A 17,989-nucleotide genomic window follows, 5' to 3' on the forward strand; every position below is an offset into this window, starting at 1 on the left:
AAGTTCTTTTGCTGTGCTCACAGGCCTCTCAGAGGCAACTCTGAGATCAGATAAAATACACAGAGTTGAGACTTGAATTTGATAATTTGATCTGAGATTGTGGAGGCTAATTTATAAGATACTTAAGTTTTCTTTTGGATTATTTCAGACAAATAAATATCAGAGCAGTAATAGAGAAAAAAAAGTATTTTAAGATCTTCAGTTAGGACTGAGCTGACTCAAGAGGAAACAATTTTCTCAATGGCTGAATTTAAGAATGAGAAAATGCTCAAAATCTGTATTTATGTCTAAGAGACATGGCTGGACAGCGCTATCTTATTTTGAATTTTCTTTTCCTCTGGGTAGAGCCCCTAAACAGAGTGGGATGATATTGCAATGTGATTTGCCATATTCAGCATTATTGAAAATATTTGTATTGTCCCAGCTCACCAAAGAAACACAAAATCTATTCAGATATTTTGTTGTTTTAATATTTCTTGTAGTTTTATTCATATGAAATGTAAGATTGTAAGTATTTCTATTAAATGCAATGCAGTATATTTTATTTTATTTTATTTTTATTTTATTTTTTTTAGATAGTGATCTTAGAGGGATGCAACAACAGTCCCTGGCCTGATTTGAAAACAGGCTTGTGGGCTTCATTTTTAGCCACTCTGGTTTGGAGAAAGTGATTCTGATGTGTTCACAGTCAGTCTTGACCTTGTGCTAATGGCTGGTGTGAGTGATGTGGAAACTTTGTATGACCACAAAGTGGTTGTTGAAAGCAATCATTGGTTCTTCCAACTCAGAGCTTAGTGTTTCCTTGTGCTCTCACATCTTCACCTCTGCCTGTGATTTCTGTAAGGAATTCACTATTCTTGCCGACTAATTGTACTAAGCACTGATAAAGATGTAAGCCAGCTTACGCGTCACATAAAGACCCCTCTACCTAATATTTTTGATGAAAAACCTCAACACACACACAAATATGTATTTAGAATAACTCTGCCAAAGATAATATTTCCTTCCTCCTTTGTTGACAGTGGCTCATTATGTTAATTATGACAGTTTTGCAGCCCATGTTTACACCCAAATGTTTTAGCACCTTTTAGCAAAAATAAGATGGTAAATGTTCAGGATTTTGTGTTGTTTAAAATTATAGATGAAAGAAGGCAAAATAACACATTAGGACACATTAAGGACATGAAATACCATGACCTAAAAAAACTTATTTTATGCTAAAACATTATAAAACATTGTTTTCTGGGTGTTTCAGATGCCATTTATAAAAATTCTGTTGAGATGATATGTCTGTTGGCCAAATGTCAAGAAGCTCAGTATTGGAGACAGCAGCAGACACAAAAAAGAAATTAAGGTAGACAAAACAGACACATTATGCTAAACAGGTGTGTTAAGATTATACTTAAGTGTTTTTTGTGTCTTTGCTTGCTTTACAATATTTTGCTTTTTTTGACAAATTTTAAAAACAAAATGTTTTACATCATACCAAACTGGTGTGTTGTTTCCTTGCTTCAGGTGTGCTGATTGAAGACTGACTACTCTGCCTCCTCCTTTTGGAGGTTATTTCCTCTCTGCATGTTCGTGTCTCTTTTTCACTGAGAGTTCAGAGGAGCTGGGCGTGTGCAGGGAAGGGAAGTGTGTAGAGCTTTTCATTGAAAGAATTAGGGAGAGATGTCTTTACATGACCTGTGGGCCAGCTTTCATCTTTCACATCCTTTGATCTGTTTTTGAGAGTTATACCCTCAAAAAAAATATGACCAATAAATAATTAGAAATAATACAATAAAATGGCAAAAAAGGTACAAATAAGCACAACTTAAGTGAAGACACTGAGGTGGCGACCTTTTTGCGGGGCGGGTCTTCAGGTCTTGTAGTGGAGGAAGTTTAGTCACCCTTGGCCTAGACTGTGTATGACCAAAACAGGACAGCATGAGGATCTCAGCCTGCACTAAGGCTCAGTGGAAGTTTAAAACTCTGAGACATAGGTTGTCCAAAAACAGCAACATTTTGGACTGTCTGCAAGCTGGAAATACTCAAGTGCCACATACAGTTGCACAAGAATTTAAAGAATTTATAGGCAAAAAATCATGGATCATAGTTTCCATGTGATTAGAAGAAATTACTGTCTGAGAGACTGCTGATTTGCTGCAAACATACCTGTTCTGCAAGGCTTCTTATGTTTCTTCAGGCTTTAAACAAGCATAAATCCTTTGAGCAGAAGCAGTTATGCTTAGTGTCTGTCCAAACTTTAAATTTATCACAAGTTACAACCTCATAGCTTTCATAAATTATAGTTCAATCTTGAGGAATTTCAGAATAATCACACCCATAACTCACAGTATTGGGGAAAGAGACTTCAAAACAATATTTTAAACTGTAAAGAACATGATTAAATGCTGTTTTTTTGGCAGATAGAAGATAACCTCTGTTAAAGATCATATCCCATCATATCAAGATCAGATTTGTTTTTGAGTTTAGGCTTAAAAAAATAAGACCTGTTTGCATTTAGCAGCAGACTGAAATATCTCAACAGCTATTGGAGAAGTTTAAGACTTCTGACCTCTGGTGATACACTCCAGAATTTTTATGTCTTTGGTGAGCCTCTGACTGATTAATCTAACATCATCATGAGATCAGAATTGTAATTGTAATTGTATTGTAATTTGTTAAGTACACTGTCAATTGTACTTTGTGTCTAGTGCTTCTTACCAAATGTTTGCATAATAACGTGCTAAAATAAGACTGTGGGTTAAAAAAAAAAATTGTTTTAAAGTCAGCATGTTAGCATTTAACTCAACCCTGGCTAAGCACAGCCACAAAAAGTAGCTAACATCGCTGTTCATGCTCAGGTTGCGATCGAGTAATAAATAAAAAAAAAACAAAAAAACATCCTATGTCTTTTCTTTTCCTAAACACTTGTCCTTGACCTCGATGTAAAAGTAAGAGACAGTTGCGGACCTAAGAGAGCCCAACAGCACTTACTTACTTAAAATGTTGCTGTTGCAACAAACTGTGGGACGGCATTGTCTCCTTTGCTTCCGTAGAGGATGGTCCTGTGTATCCATATGCTAAAATAGATAAAAAAGGAAGTATTGAGGCACATTTCATACAGCTGTGTCTATCATTGCAGTCTAAACTTCTACAAGGTCTTGCTGTTGCAGTATCTTAACATTCAGACATCCCAGAGAGAGTGAAGTACTCTCTTGACTTGATTTGATTTGACTAAGGTCATCAACTATATCTAAACCAAGATCATGTGTGAATCATACAGCTTCATACAATTATTCATGATTACATTTACATACTTTTATATATAATAATTTTCCACTAGCTGGCTCTGGTTCTTGAACGATTATGTTCACCGGATTCTTGGAACTTTGGTGTAATCAAGCAAACCAGCCCACATTTACACCTTTATTCAGAACCATAGTAACTAAGGATTGCTTTGCACAGTTTACAACAAAAGTCATCAGTAGTAGTAAAATGGAGTTTTTGTTCTTTTATTACAGATATTTTTTTTTATCCAAAAAACAGGCATGGACAACTATTGTCTTTTTTGCTGACAATTTCTCACTTTACTTCTCCATTGTTGTCTTCTCCATCCTCTCTTTCCAACCTGCAGAATATGACATATGTTTACCAATGTTGCCATAGTTTGCACTTCGGGTTAAGAAAAACCTACTATTTTGTGGTACCAACTCAGAAAAACAACTGAATGGTTCAAAATAAGGCGTAGGAACCAAAGTAGAGACCAGTCCATGTTGGCAGAAAAGGAGTATGAGATATTTCCAGGACGTTGTTTTATTTAGGAACCTTCCTAAGCAAAAGGCTATTCAACAGCAGCCTTTTCTTGTCTTGCCTTCTCTCTATCATCTTCTTGCTACTAAATTGTTCAGGACTGTGTAGCAACAGTGTGTATTAATAATATAAAATGTCAAGTTGCATATTTCCATTTGTCTTATATCTGTGAATTTATTCACACAATTACTGTGCCTAGTGATATTATATGTCAAAATGTGAAACTAGTGGTGCAGGAAGTGAGAGTTAAGTGTTTCTCTTGGAGGAACACTTGCAGTGAAACTTTAAAATAACTCCTATGGTCATGAAAATTGACAATTGAAAAGAATGGTCATTATGACTTTTAACAGCAGTTATCACAGTGATTGCAATGTATACTGTTTATATGAGCACAGATTAATTCTTAATAGCAGGAGATTCAACAGTATTGTTGCCATAATGTTCCCATTGGCTGTAAAATGAAATTTAATCATGTAAGGTGCATGTGTTTCCATGATCCAGGCTCAGCACATGGCCTGTAGGATCAATCTATCAGCAAACAATGTTGCAAGCCTATACACTTTTTTGGCAAATAGTTTACCACAAACAAACACTACGAGTTTGACTAATCAGTACTTCAGAAGTTAAAGGTGTTGTGTAAGAGGTGTGTGTGTGCATTCGGTGACAGTCTCTTAAATAGTAGAGCTTCATGGGCTGTGTATTCATACCTTATTTGGGGCTGCCCCACTGCTCAAGAGTTCACACAATCCATGTGTCACTGCCTGAGACTTGGGCAAAGATGAAGAGAGAGCATAGGGTGGTGTGGGATAATTCAAAGAAAGACTAGGAGAAAGAGATAAAAAAAAATATTGAGATAGTTTTAGATTGGGAAGAAAACCAGATAATGAAGACAAGGAGGAGAAAATGAAAAAAGAGAGTGATGGAAGGAGGAGAGGTTTTGGGAAGGGGGGTGGTGATCCTCTATAGCCAATGAAGAACAAGAAAGAAAGACTTTAGGGAGGGTGATGTGCTCAACCCTTGAAGTCGCGGCTTCAGCATTCAGACAGACGGGTAGTGGAAGACCAGCCTCACTGAGAAATACTTCCACACTGTCTAGACTTATTTAGAGGGATGACAAAAGAAGAGGACATCTGACTCTGCTCATGAAGGCCCAGGAAAAGTGTCCAGGGGAAGCTTATATTGACAGCAGAAGGCAGATATTTTCACTGGACGAAGCAAAAGTTAAAGACACCTCCAGCAAGCTCACCTGTGTCTGAATTGGGGGAGCTAAGTGAGGGACAAGGAGGGACCAGGTCTGAGGCTCCTGTCCAGACAGGAGCATGCCCCCTTCTTCCAGGATCAATTATTCACACGCATGAGGTTTCCTGTGTGTCAGGCTAAAACAAGGCGGGCTGCAGTGGCTCAGCTCCAAACTGTGGCACAGTGCGCCGTGAGACAAGAGCAGAAGGAGCAGACAACAAGGGGACGAGAGAGAGAGGGGGCCCGGAGAGGGACAGGGTCACAACAGCAGAGGAGGATAATTTGAGGAGTGTTTGCTTGTTGTTTGGGAGAATGAAGGCTCTGCAAAAGAATCAGGGACGCACTGACCAGATGTTGGGAGCCATGGCTGATGTGCTTACTTCTGTGGCCATGCCCAGTCAGCAGTGGGTGAGTTGTAGATCTGTCTGAGTATTTACTGGCTGATAATATAAAATGCATAATGCCTCAAAACTAAAGCTCATATGGAGTTATTTTTCAATGCTTAAGTGAGCATGACATCCAGCTTATTTTTTGCCTATATTGTTTAGTTTATTTTTTGTCATCTGTATAATAGTCAACCTAAAATGGTCAAGCTGCACAACCAGAGAGAGGAGAGAGAGCGACGGAAGGATTGCTAGTCTCCGTTCAGTGCTCGGGAGGAATCTTGGATGTTTCAAGGGAACAGGAAGCAGAGTAGTGGTGATTAAACCTTCCGACCATAAACAAACTCATGCAGGTCTAACGCTCCACTGCAATCCTGCAAATGATCAATCATTTTCTCTCTTCCTTCCCTTTATCTGCCATCAAAAGCAGAAAAGGGTCTGCATTATGGAGTCTGACGTATATTCATACACAAATTGCATCCAATGAACTCGACTGAACTGCAGCGTTGACATGACTGGAGATGCAGAGATGTCCCAAAAGACCCCAAATGGCTTTCCCTTTGAAAATGTGCTTTCGCTTTGAAAAATTAAAAAAATGATTATCTTGATCAATCATTTCCTTCCTGGCAGAGTGCTAAAAAACACAATGGTGATTAGAATCTTCCTCCATCCCTGCAGAAGGCTGATAACTGCCTCTGTTGACCACTGGTGCTGCTGGGTTTTAAATAGACCAAAACTGCTGTCTGAGAGGCAGCTCTTATCCAAGCTCTGTGGCAGAAGTTGGAACTCAGCGATTTCTATTGCATTCTTGCTCAGTGCGTAATGGAGAAAAGGATGGAAAAGATGCAGTGAAAAGTGGAAAAGCACGGCCACTGATATAATGTTTTGTGGTTATGTGACCATAAGCACTCTGTACAATCTTACCATCATTTCCTCCTTGAGAGCAGGGCTCCACCGCTGACAAAGGCATTTCTGTGTGCAGATCTCAGAGGGGGGTGAGGTGGACCTCCCATCGAGCGAGGAGGAGAAGGGGCCTGTGCAGGGCCAGTGGGAGCCAGAGGGGCTGGAGTGGGAGCAGCAGGCCACTACAACAGAAAACCCAGAGCGGAGAGAAAGAACAGGTAAGACCTGAAACGGTTGCACTGAGCGTGACAGACCATTTTGTGACCCCACACCAACAATGCTAGTCCAAACATTGGCCCTGACCAAACCAGTCAGAGTTAAGAGACTCACCGAAACGCAAACTTCCAGACTCAGCTTTGATTCTTTGTGTGAAACGTCTCAGATTTCTGTGCAGTGTCTGACACAGCCTGCTCAGCCACTCAGTCACTGTGGCTTGCTGTTTTATCTACATCTCTCTCTCTCTCTCTCTCTCTCTCTCTCTCTCTCTCTCTCTCTCTCTCTCTATATATATATATATATATATACACACACATATATATATATGTATGTATGTATATCCAGCCATCCATCCATCCATTGTTTGTCCGCTTATCCGGGGCTGGGTCGCGGGGGCAGTAGCTTGGGCAAAGCACTCCAGACGTCTCTTTCCCCAGCATTGCTTTCTAACTCCTCCTGGGAGACCCCGAGCCGTTCCCAGGCTAGATGAGATATGTAATCCCTCCAGGGTGTTCTGGGTTTGCCAAGGGACCTCCTACCAGAACACCACTAATGGGAGGCACCTAGGAGGCATCCTGATCGGATGCCTGAACCACTTCAGCTGGCCCCTTTCAATGCAAAGGAGCAGTGGGTCCACTCCAGGCTGCCTCTGGATGTCTGAGCTCCTCCTTTTGGTCACTACCCAAAGCTCATGACCATAGGTGAGGGTCGGAACATAGATGGACTGATAAGTAAAATGCTTTGCCTTCCGACTTAGCTCCTGCTTCACGATATCACAGTATTACGGTATACCATGGTATTTAGAAATCCTGAAGTTATGTTTTTTAATACTGTCATAAATACAGGGACTCCTCTTTCTATTAAACTCATTGTATGTAGTGCACAGCACGTATCAGCACTGCACACTTATACCGTCATATACCTTATACCTTGGTGAAACTTCAGGAAGGTATGAAGTATTACTTACTGCCCAAGCCTACACCTGGGTGAACGCACTTATTTTAGCTCCTTTTCCAGCAAAAGGCAATGACGTGCTGACACAAAATGCTGTCTGTCTCCATCCAAGCAGTGCTCAAACATTTATCCAAGTTAGTCGGCACTAAGTTTGAAAGAAGGACTAAAGTAAGATATATATCTATGCCGCTTTCTGCTGTTTACTAACCTGTTTTAGTGCCTGCCCGTGATGTTGAACGTGGCACACCAAAAAAAAAAAAAAAAAGAACCCACACAGAAAGACATACTTGTCAGCTGCAAAGCAGTGCACACAACTCTGGTTTACTAGCCAAAGGAGTCTATAGCTGATTTTTGTGGGTTTACCCATGTTTAAACACACTAATATTGGTGTAAAAGGGGGTGTTGGTGTGTATATGCCACGTGAGCTACTGCCCAGGCCTTTAGTTTCACCTCAGCCTGCTCCTGCATGTTGGCCATATGTGAATCTGGATAAAAACAGGCCCATCTGCCATATCTGATGGTGGTCATTAGGCTGTAATAACTTCAGGGAAAATATCAGATTGGAGTCACCTGAGTGTCTGCAGTTTCCTTTCATTAAACTCCACCCTCTATATCCTCTATTAGCACTGATAGCAGTAAATTGCTTTGCTTTAATGTACCATACATAAGTACGTTTGAGAGAGAAAGAGCTCTTGTGTGTATACACATGCAACACTTTCCAGATGCGACAGGAAAACATGTTCAGCTGAACTCCCTTCCCCTTCTACCCTAACACTGTTGGTTGCACTTATTCTGATTTTGCTGTGAAAGGCTTGCGTGCATTGCCATTTTCCTTGAGTGGAATGGAACAAAAGGACCTTTGTAGCTGGATCTGGGTTTGGGTTAAAGAGAGTGTGTGTGTATATATAGGGGGTTTTGGTGGCGAGTACCATGTGGCTGGATCACTAACTGTTGTACAGAAGAGTACATGGTGTACAGAAGGGGTGTGATTGAGGCCAGAGGAGGCTGTCAGCGATGCTTATCTGTAATGCTCATACTCAGATGGGGTGTGCTGTTGAGGTTAATGCTGCCAAATATTATTTTAGTGCACAGCTCAGCGCTCAGAAAATCAAGGAAAAAGTAAAGAAATGCATTATTCAGGGCCATGTGGAACGTCAATGACCGAAAGGGAGATTGTTTGCTCCAGGTCCCAGACAAGCTCATTTGCTCAATTGTTTTTGCATAGCCCAGTTTCCTCCGGATGGGAAATTGGATGGAAAATCAATGAAACACAAGGCGGAAAAACATATGAACCACAACAAGATACAAACATTACAGCACAGAGTGGCCTGGACAAGACGTATTTTCATTTACCGGCTCTTTATATAATTGAACCATGGCGAAATTCATATAATGCAATATCATGATTCGTGCTTTTATTGTCCAAACGAACAGATTTAATTTGAGAAGTTTTTGAAAATAATTTTCCGAATAACTTCTTAAAGCCCAAACAGGCCTTGCTTGCAATTATTTTTTAACAATGCCTTTATCTTGAGATCATAAGTTAATTTTGTTATCTCAACAAAATGCTTTAATCTCAAGACTATCCTTTTATCACTTACCAGCATGTGTAGATGGCATCTTGACAACTACACTAATCTTTAGTGTCCACCTTGAAACTGTGCTGATTGGAGAGATGTTCTGTGCTGTGGGGGGAAGATTTGTGTGAAGCATCCATGAACTCAAAAATATGGATCTGGAACTGTAAGTGCAACATAAGTGTTTCTTGAGGCATACAATTGTAAGGTGGTAATTCTAGTTTATTTCATAAGTAAAATGATACACATAGATATTGTTTTACTACAGTCATTTGGATTTGCTAACAATTGTCATTGCCAAAAGCTTTAAAAAACGTTTGAATAAGCTGTTAAAAATGTTCGGCCCATCTTGGTTTCTTGGTTTTAAAATCCAGCCCAATTGAATGTGTAATTGAATATCCCTGGTCTAAATTATTTTTTTTGTCTGTTATGAATGTCTTTAATGCACTTGCCAAGAAATAGTTTTTAAATTATTTTTTATGTAATCAATATTATACTAGCTGTTAAGGTCAGTCTTCAAACATGTAAAACGTGTGAGACATGTGATTCCATTTAGCTATGGCTTGACTGGCAGAGGTCAAAGTGTTGTTTCCATCGCTTGCTGTGTTAGTGGAAGAGATCGGGAAAAGAGGAGAGGCCCCTGCTTTCTTTAAAGACATGGTTCACGGGGCCAAAAGGGCCATCTGTTGTATATTAGACACAACATGCCTGGTAGTGGCTTCCCAGGAAGCACAAGACAGTGCCAACCTCCACAAATTAAGATCCCTTTTCCCCCTTTACTCATTTTCAGCTTACTTTTCCTCCCTCCTCTTGGTAGTAACCCTTACTAGAGTTTGGCTTTCTTTTTTCCTCTGATCATCTTCTCTTTGTTTTTCCTCCCGTCTCCCTTTTGTTCTTCAATCCCCATCTCCTTTAATTTTTCCTCAAAGCAATGTCTTCAGCAGTGGATTTTAAACCTGGCCTCCTCTCCAAGTCCACAGACCTGCTGGTCATATTTCTCTCAAATCTCATTTTCTTTTTTTCTGTCTCTTGGCTCCACAAACTCCCAGCAGCCATATACTCTCACTCTTCCCAAACATTATGTGTGTATGGTGCCTGTTTCGTAACACAGATGAGTGATGGATGGCTATGTGTGTCCAAACACTCTGTGATTTTTATGATGTTGTCTTTTCAAGGTAAAATGCATAAAGCCGCATCAACAGGAAACTGCAGTGAACCAGTAAAAAAGAAAACAAGAAGTGCTGCATTTGACCCATAACTGCATGTACACACTGCTTATGTACACACACACACACACACACACACACACACACACACACACACACACTATAGACATCTCTGTTTAACTTTCAATGTACGCATTTGCACACAACACATGGTTATTATTAGAGTAGAGAAAGTTGTGCCAATTATTTGTGTTATTTATAGGAAACATAATATTCTGTTAGACATACAGAAATGATGATGATTTATGGGAACAAATGATGAACCCTTGCATAATACTCTCTGTAACACAAAGTCTTCACAGTCAGCACACAAGTATAGTGTTTTTTCCAGTATTAAACACACATTTCCACAAATATAATCTTGAAATATTGAATAGATTTTAAATATTTGAGATCATAACAAGAATTTGGAGAAACTTTAAATGTCTTTAGTCTCTACAAATCTCTTAAAAACATTTTTTCAGTCTCCTGATGAACAGAGAGATCTCAAATTGAAAGTTTGGAAGGCCTATGTACCCTGTTTTTTACTCAGCACCTCACTGGGGTGCAAATTAAATGACATTACTCACCATATTCATGAGTAGATACGAGGTAAACTATGTGGAAGATGCATGTCCTTGTCCATATCGGGTTTCGGGACAGACTCGGAGAGTGTGCCATCCAAGGAGGAGTGCTGATCCCAGAGGACCCTAGGACTGAACTGTGTGTGTGACCTTAAATGGGCAGAGCTCAACCTGAAGCTGCATCATCTTGTGTTGTAAGGGCCAGAAATTAGACAGCATTACCTAACACAAGTTAATGATGGAATTGTGTGTGTGTTTATTCACGGGATTATATTATCTCACGTGTCCTCTATTGTAAGGCAGAGTAGATGCACTCCTTCAGATGACTTTTTACATTCTTAATCAGAAAATATAATTAGCGCATAAATAGCAAATGTTTCTTATGTGCCTAAAGGCTTTTGTCAGACATGACCATGTTGTCATACTATGTTAAAAAGCTATACCAAGTACTGTCTGTGTTCCACTGTGATGTCAAAGTAGTTCATTACTCCATATCAGTTTTGCAATGCTTCCAGTGTTGTAAACAATTGATAAAGAACAGTCATGATTCTGTTATCTGCACCTTTGACCTGATCAGAACTTATTGTGAAATAATGGCACTTAACCTCAAGTATATGTGGACTTCTTACTACATGGATTCAATTTGCCTTGAATTAGAAACATTGTACAAGTTCCTAAGCTTGCTGTTGAGCGTGCAACAACAGACATTTTGCCCCCTTCACGGGGGAATTGAGCTGTGAACCCAACATGGATGAAAACGACAAATATCTTTTACCTTTTTCACTTAATGGAGAACTTGTCTGCAAACTATTTATGTACAAATTCAGAAGTTACTGACCTGCACTATTATTCATTTGGAATAGTGTTTTTTGCCAACTGCAGCTTTATGTGCGATTTCACTCTTTTAGCATAGTTTTTGGTATCTACAAACTCTTGGGGGAAATATCCTGCTCTTTAGCTCCAAAATGCTGCACTGTGTTGACCATAGAGGCTAACTTTGTCTGTCTGCTGTTTGGTGCTGAGCAGTACAATGGTGGTTTTTAGAACTTTTTGTTGGGGCTGAAAACGACACTATGAGTGCACAGAGAGTAAGTAAAGTTGCAGGCCAGACAGCTTAACAATGAGCCTGAATTCACTATAAAGCTCTGTAAAGCTGAAGGGAGCTGCAGATTCAGGTGGAAATTCTCTAGGTGTATCACTATGAACAATCCCTTTCACATTTGAAACATCTTTGTAAAAATATCAATTATAGCTGCTCTAAAAAAAAAAAAAAGAAAATCACAGGTCTATCATATGTAAACCCTTAGGTGGCCTGTCCTGACTGAGAGTGCTAAAGACGCTGAAACACGTGAACCCTGTCTTTTTACGTGAATAATAAGGATAAAAGAGCTGAAAGTGTGTTTTTGTGGAGTTAAATTGTCAAAGTTCATGTTGCGTTTCAGCGAAGTGGGTCAGTGAGGGATAGCTGGAAGGCTTGGTCAGGCCAGACACCTCACAGGTCACTGCTCTACAGCACAGCTGGCATTTAGACCACAGACTGACCTGGAAGGAAAGAGGCAGATGGAGACACATAAACACAGTCTTAGAGGCACACACATATGCACACATATATCTGCACACCATAATATACTCCAAAATGTGCCACATATACTCACATCAAAAATCAGGAACACTGGTTTACAATTTTATCAGTTCATATATAAGGATTTGCAGCATGATTCAAACTGTGTTTTATTGTAGCAGAAACACTATCTTTATATCTCTTTTTCCAACAAAAAATCTCTTTCCCTTGACATTTGAACCTCTGGTCTCTGTAATTATTAATCAAAGATAAAGCAGCGGTGTCTCTCCATGTGTGGTCCTTGGGGTTGCTTTTGCTTAATTAAAATTTTCTCCTTTGGGTGGTGTTTTACCTCAGGCTTAAGCCTTGAACACAGTCAGCAGCAGTCCCAGAGTCTCAGCGCTTGCAGTGCTGCTTCTAGAGCAAGGTTCACAAACCCGTTCCAGAGAGATAAAGAGAGGGAGGCTGTGGGTCAGGTAGAGGAGGAAAACTCTGACAAGCTACAGTTTGAGTACTATCACAGTGGCTTTGTTGAAAAAAGATGAGCTGGATGGATAGGGAGTATGTGTTCGTGTGAATGTACAAAGTGTATCTTGGAGTGTATGCTTGTAATTGTGGGTGGTACGTGAATATCATGGATGTTTTGAGAAACAAGTCTCCATGGCTGGTGTACCTCCCTTCTGTGTAGTGTAGAGCTCCTGCTGCCTGAGAGCTGCTGCATGGTGAGGTTTAACAGTGGGAGGTACTGAGTGGTACTTATGGTAAAGTGCACACACACACACACACACACACACACACACACACACACACACACACACATGCACAAACACACACACATGCGCACACACACAGAGCAACCCACCTGTCCGTCTCCCTGGTGTATGCCAGCAGTGTGGTTTGGTCTAATTAGACAAAAACAGCAGCTTTCTGCAGACCAGCGGCACAAAAGAGAAGAGAACAGGACAGTTACTCTGTGACTTCTGCTCTGTGATGGGACCTCAGCCAAAAACCAAAAGCCTCCCCCTCACACTTGCTTGTCCAGAATGCCAGTTTGCCTTAATTGGCGCTCAGCTGAGAGATGACGGGTGGAAGAAAAAAGAGAGGAACTAAGGGAGAAAAAGCGAGGGAGAGGGAGGAAGGAAAATCTAAGTGAGCATATTTTGGCAGGATTTCAGCTGGCTGATGGGGTGAGGAGAGGCTAATGTCAGTGGGGGGTTAGGGAACACACTGCAATAAGCAACTGCATATCCGCTGAACTGAGACTTGCTGTAGCTATGAGTATGCATGCTTATATCGTATGAATTCTGTGTATTTGCCTGTTTCCTCTGCAGTTCAACTGCATCAAATCTTTACATTATGAATGAGTTCACTTCAGCAGGGTTGAAGTATCTGTATTCCAAGCATGTCACTATAAAAGAACATTAGAAAATGCATCTACACAAGCTGATTTACATTCATAAATCATACTCCAGATTCCTCTCTGACCACGCCTCCTAAATGCGACTGACTGTTTCCTACAGAGTGAAACAACGATACATTCTCCCTTTTTGGCCAGCTTGGCTCAGACAAAAACACACACATCCATCTAGCGTGCTTATCTCTAGACAAGCCTTTAAATCCAGTCCTGTGTGAATGTACATGTATGGATTTCATCCATCCTCTACCACTGTGGCAGTCCAGGTCTCTCTCTCTGTCTCTCTCTCTCTCTCTCTCCCCACATCTGCACAAGCATACGTGTGCGGATGAATCATCTTTAGTCTGTCTCGTGTGGGAGATGGAGAGAGAGAGAGGAGGAGTGAGGGAGATAAAAGCGGAGAGATGAATGGGTGTTAATGCATGCTTCACCTCACATCTCCCGCTCCCCCCTCTTCAACCAGGGGAGGAACATTTTTTCCATATTTCTGTTAATATTCAGGGCTCCATACATGTTTCCTGGGCCAATTTCGATGCTCACTTATTCAAAGGTTTCATTTCATATCGAGGAAGTGATACTGAAGGTTTTGAACGTCAGGGCTGATACACAGAAGGAATGAATTTTATGTATTAATGTATGAAATTTGTTATATTCCAAACACTGGTCATGCTGTTATTGCAGAAAAAATGATCAACCGTGGTAAAATAAAACAAAAATCTTCATGCAAAGTGAATGAACCAACCAGTCAACCTTATGCAACAAGTACAAATGCCCCCTACTGGGTACCTTGTAGAAACACACTCCTCTTACTTAGGAGCAGATGAAAAGATTCCCTTGTATTCACTTCATGAATTTTGAATGCATCTCAAGAGCAGTGTATTCTTCATTATCTCTTTGCTGTGTACTCGGTGTTTGTGTAGAACGATGGTGCAGGCGCATGCGTTCAATTTGTAATGCTTTGCCCTCGGCTTCTTGTCTTGGTGTCTGTGTTTTATCTTTTAAACCTTCTGTTCTGCTGCCAAATCCATTGTTTCTAAACCCGTCTTTAAATTGTGCTCCTATGCCTCGACAGTGCTGCAACCATGTCGGCATCAGACAAGTGGAGACATTCAGCAGTGCTGTTCAATATTCCTCTGATGAATTGCCCCTTCAATCACAGTCACTTAAAGCATACATTAAAAGCAAAGAAAGGGAGAGATGAAGGGAGAGATGTATCTGTGTTAAAGTGTTGCATGTGGCAAACCAGTGTGCTGTCTGAATCTGAGAATAGATAACATATCTGTCACTGTGGGGTTTCTTTTGTGAATAACTTTCTTTTTTTATATGTTGTAGTTTCTTTAGTCCGGCCTGTGTTTAGATGAGTGATGGTGTGAGAGTAAACTGTAATGCATGTGTGTGTACTCCACTTGTGTGGCTAATGGGTGAGGCAGCTAGGCCTCTGTTTGAGCTGACTGTCTCCTGTAGACAACAGAAACATCTTGACGGCAATCTGCCACCACCCTGTCACTGTGGAGAGATGGATGCTGCAGAGACAGCCCTGCCAACCATTGAAGCGCTTGACAGTGTACCTCTGGGATGTGCATGCTTGTGTGTTTGTTGGTTCAGTGCCAGCTGATACTCAGCCTTCTCTTGTTTCCGTTGATGCCCCCGAAGAGGAACCTGAGTGGGTGCCTGTCTTTGTTGCTGTAACCAGGTGGTGATTTCCATGTGGTCAGACTGTAGTTTGTGTGAGAGGAGAATGGCGTGATGAGTGCTGCAAAAATGAGATGAGATCACATACTGAGTCATAGTGCAGCAGCTTCAGGCTGAAGAAATGATGTTTGTTGGTCACAAAATAATTGGTTGATTTCAGAACACGTAGCATTTCACAATAGCATCATCACCAATCCTTTTAACTTTCCTGCCTCAGTCAGTGATGTCTTGAGTTCTTTCATTGGAACTGTCAACAGACTCTGATTTCATCTGTAAAGAAGGCTGATGAGTCATAATGTGGTTTTGATTGACCTCAATATGCTGTGATGTAAAGCACACATCTAAATATGGTGGGCTTAGACCTCTGCAGCTTCCAGGTTCAACATAATCGTGATCATCATGATAAAAAGCTTTATAAAGAAGGCTGATTGTGTGTGTGTCTTCACAGATTCAGTGATGCAATTTAATTCTTAGACATACAACCCCTCCATAAGATATGCACGCTCATGTCATTAAGGTTCATGTATGCACTCATTCAGTCTTGCACACAGATGCATGTGTTGTATCAAACACCCTCACAAACACATTGTTTTTTCGATTAAGAGTTGAAAAAAATCAACAATGGCATTAGTAAAGGCACTGGTGTGCAAAGCTCTTAAATATATTCATATTTGCTGTATATGATGAGAGTACTTTTCATATATTAATTATCATACTAATAATAATAACAATAATATATATCCTGAGAAATTTGTCAGATTTTTCTGTACTGGTATTCCACTGACTGTACCTTATTAACTATTGGTGTAAGAGCAAGACTGCCTTATTGTAGTAATGGGTTTACAGAATTTTTGCATCAATTTGATGAAAAAGCCTACCTTTATTTTCCAGGTGTGCATGTTCTTCATTAGCCCAAAACATATATAACCATGTATTTTTTTACTATAGTATGCATGTTTGTTTTTTTTAATAAAAGAAATGTTTGAGATTTAGTGCCATCTAGCGGTGAGGATTGCAGAGTGCAACCAGCTGAAACTTCTCCCATGTGCCAAGTGCGAAGTCCTGGTTGGGATTCCTTCATTGTTCATAATTCAGGAGGCTTTCAGCAGTAGACAAATTATCCACAGAGGTCTCTGCCCCTTCAAAAAAGACCAGGTGATTAAAGCTGGTAAAAAATACCTAATAAAGCAGTCTCACATTGAAAATCAGTGTTTCTTCAATGGCAGATGGGCTGCTGGCTCAGCACCTGCTAATCTGTGCTCAGCTCTTCACCAATAACTTCAGATCCAGACATACAGGGAGGTTCTGAAGCAGGAGCTTAATTATCCACAGATGTCTATACCTCTCCAAAACAAACGGACCAGGTGATTAAAATGGGTGAAAACACTGAATGAAGCAGTTTCATGTTACAAGTGTTTCTCTGATGATGTTTGTCTTGTGGCAGACAGGCTGCTAGCCCAGCAATGTTTTTATTTTGTAACTTTATTTTGTAACTGCAGATTCATGCACAGGGCTTTCACCAGGAGGTAAATTACCTGCAGAGATTTCTTTCTCTTAAAAACAAACAGAGCAGGTGATTAAATCCAGTAGAAACACTCAATAAAGCAGGTTCATGTCACAAATCAAATGTTTCTCCAATGCTCTTCAGCTCATCACGGAGAGGCTGCTCACTACGTTGGCTGTTACAAAAATGTGAATGGCCCTATCTAGAGCCAGTGTTTGGGAGTGCAAAATAGACGAGAACCTGCTCCTCATGTTGATGTAAACAGCTCACTCTTAGGTAATGAAAACAAGATTATTCTTGATTTCAGATGATACTAGACTAAAAACATACTCATTATATTATATTCCGTTTCTGCCAGTGTATTTCTCTGAAACCTACACACTGGACCTTTAATGTAGTTTCTATAAAACAGACTTTTAGCGATATAAAATCGCGAAATGAAATTACATACATTGAAGACTTTATCTGTTTTGCCCACTCCTAAATGATTACTCATTCAGAGGGTCAGTAAAAGTTTCATCTCCCCAGAAAATATGGGGTTTCTTCAGTCTGTGGGTTTCTTTGTGTGCCCCAGTATTAATGAATATTCAGGTTAAATCACTAGTGCTACACACACACACACACACACACACACACACACACACACACACACACACACACACACACACACACACAAACACACAAAGAATGCCAATGACATGCCAGTATAGTGAAATTTGAGATCGCTTGCTTGCTCCATGGAAACACTAAGAAAAAACACTTGCTATGCTGGCCCCGTGATCATAAATGGACACAAAAATCAATACTGGGGCCAGGAAAGCCCTCTATGTTATATGAGTGAACACACACTCTTAAGCTGTCAGTTTGATACACTTACAGATGCTGCCTCTGATGACTGGCGTTACCAGGAAATACATGACACCTTCAGCCCAACATAGCCTCTCCACTGTAAATAGCTT

The 17,989-nt window shown here is 40.4% G+C and overlaps 1 protein-coding gene across 2 annotated transcripts in view; it reads left to right on the top strand.

Moving 5' to 3' along the window:
- Positions 1-4,844: 4,844 nt before the first annotated feature.
- The window catches only part of arhgef25a (Rho guanine nucleotide exchange factor 25a), a 54,409-nt gene continuing 41,264 nt past the window's right edge, over positions 4,845-17,989 (top strand). Inside the window, exons 1-2 of one of the 2 annotated variants that reach the window (XM_042491802.2) lie at positions 4,845-5,445; positions 6,403-6,541. In XM_042491802.2, the coding sequence (XP_042347736.2) occupies positions 5,350-5,445; positions 6,403-6,541 (235 nt within the window). In that variant the 5' untranslated portion in view covers positions 4,845-5,349. The remainder of the gene's footprint in view (positions 5,446-6,402; positions 6,542-17,989) is intronic. The other variant, XM_042491801.2, reaches the window with a different exon arrangement.

The sequence above is a fragment of the Plectropomus leopardus genome, chromosome 9, assembly GCF_026936395.1.
Source record: "Plectropomus leopardus strain MGB_pleo_1.0 chromosome 9, ASM2693639v1, whole genome shotgun sequence".
Taxonomy (NCBI): Eukaryota; Metazoa; Chordata; class Actinopteri; order Perciformes; family Serranidae; genus Plectropomus; species Plectropomus leopardus.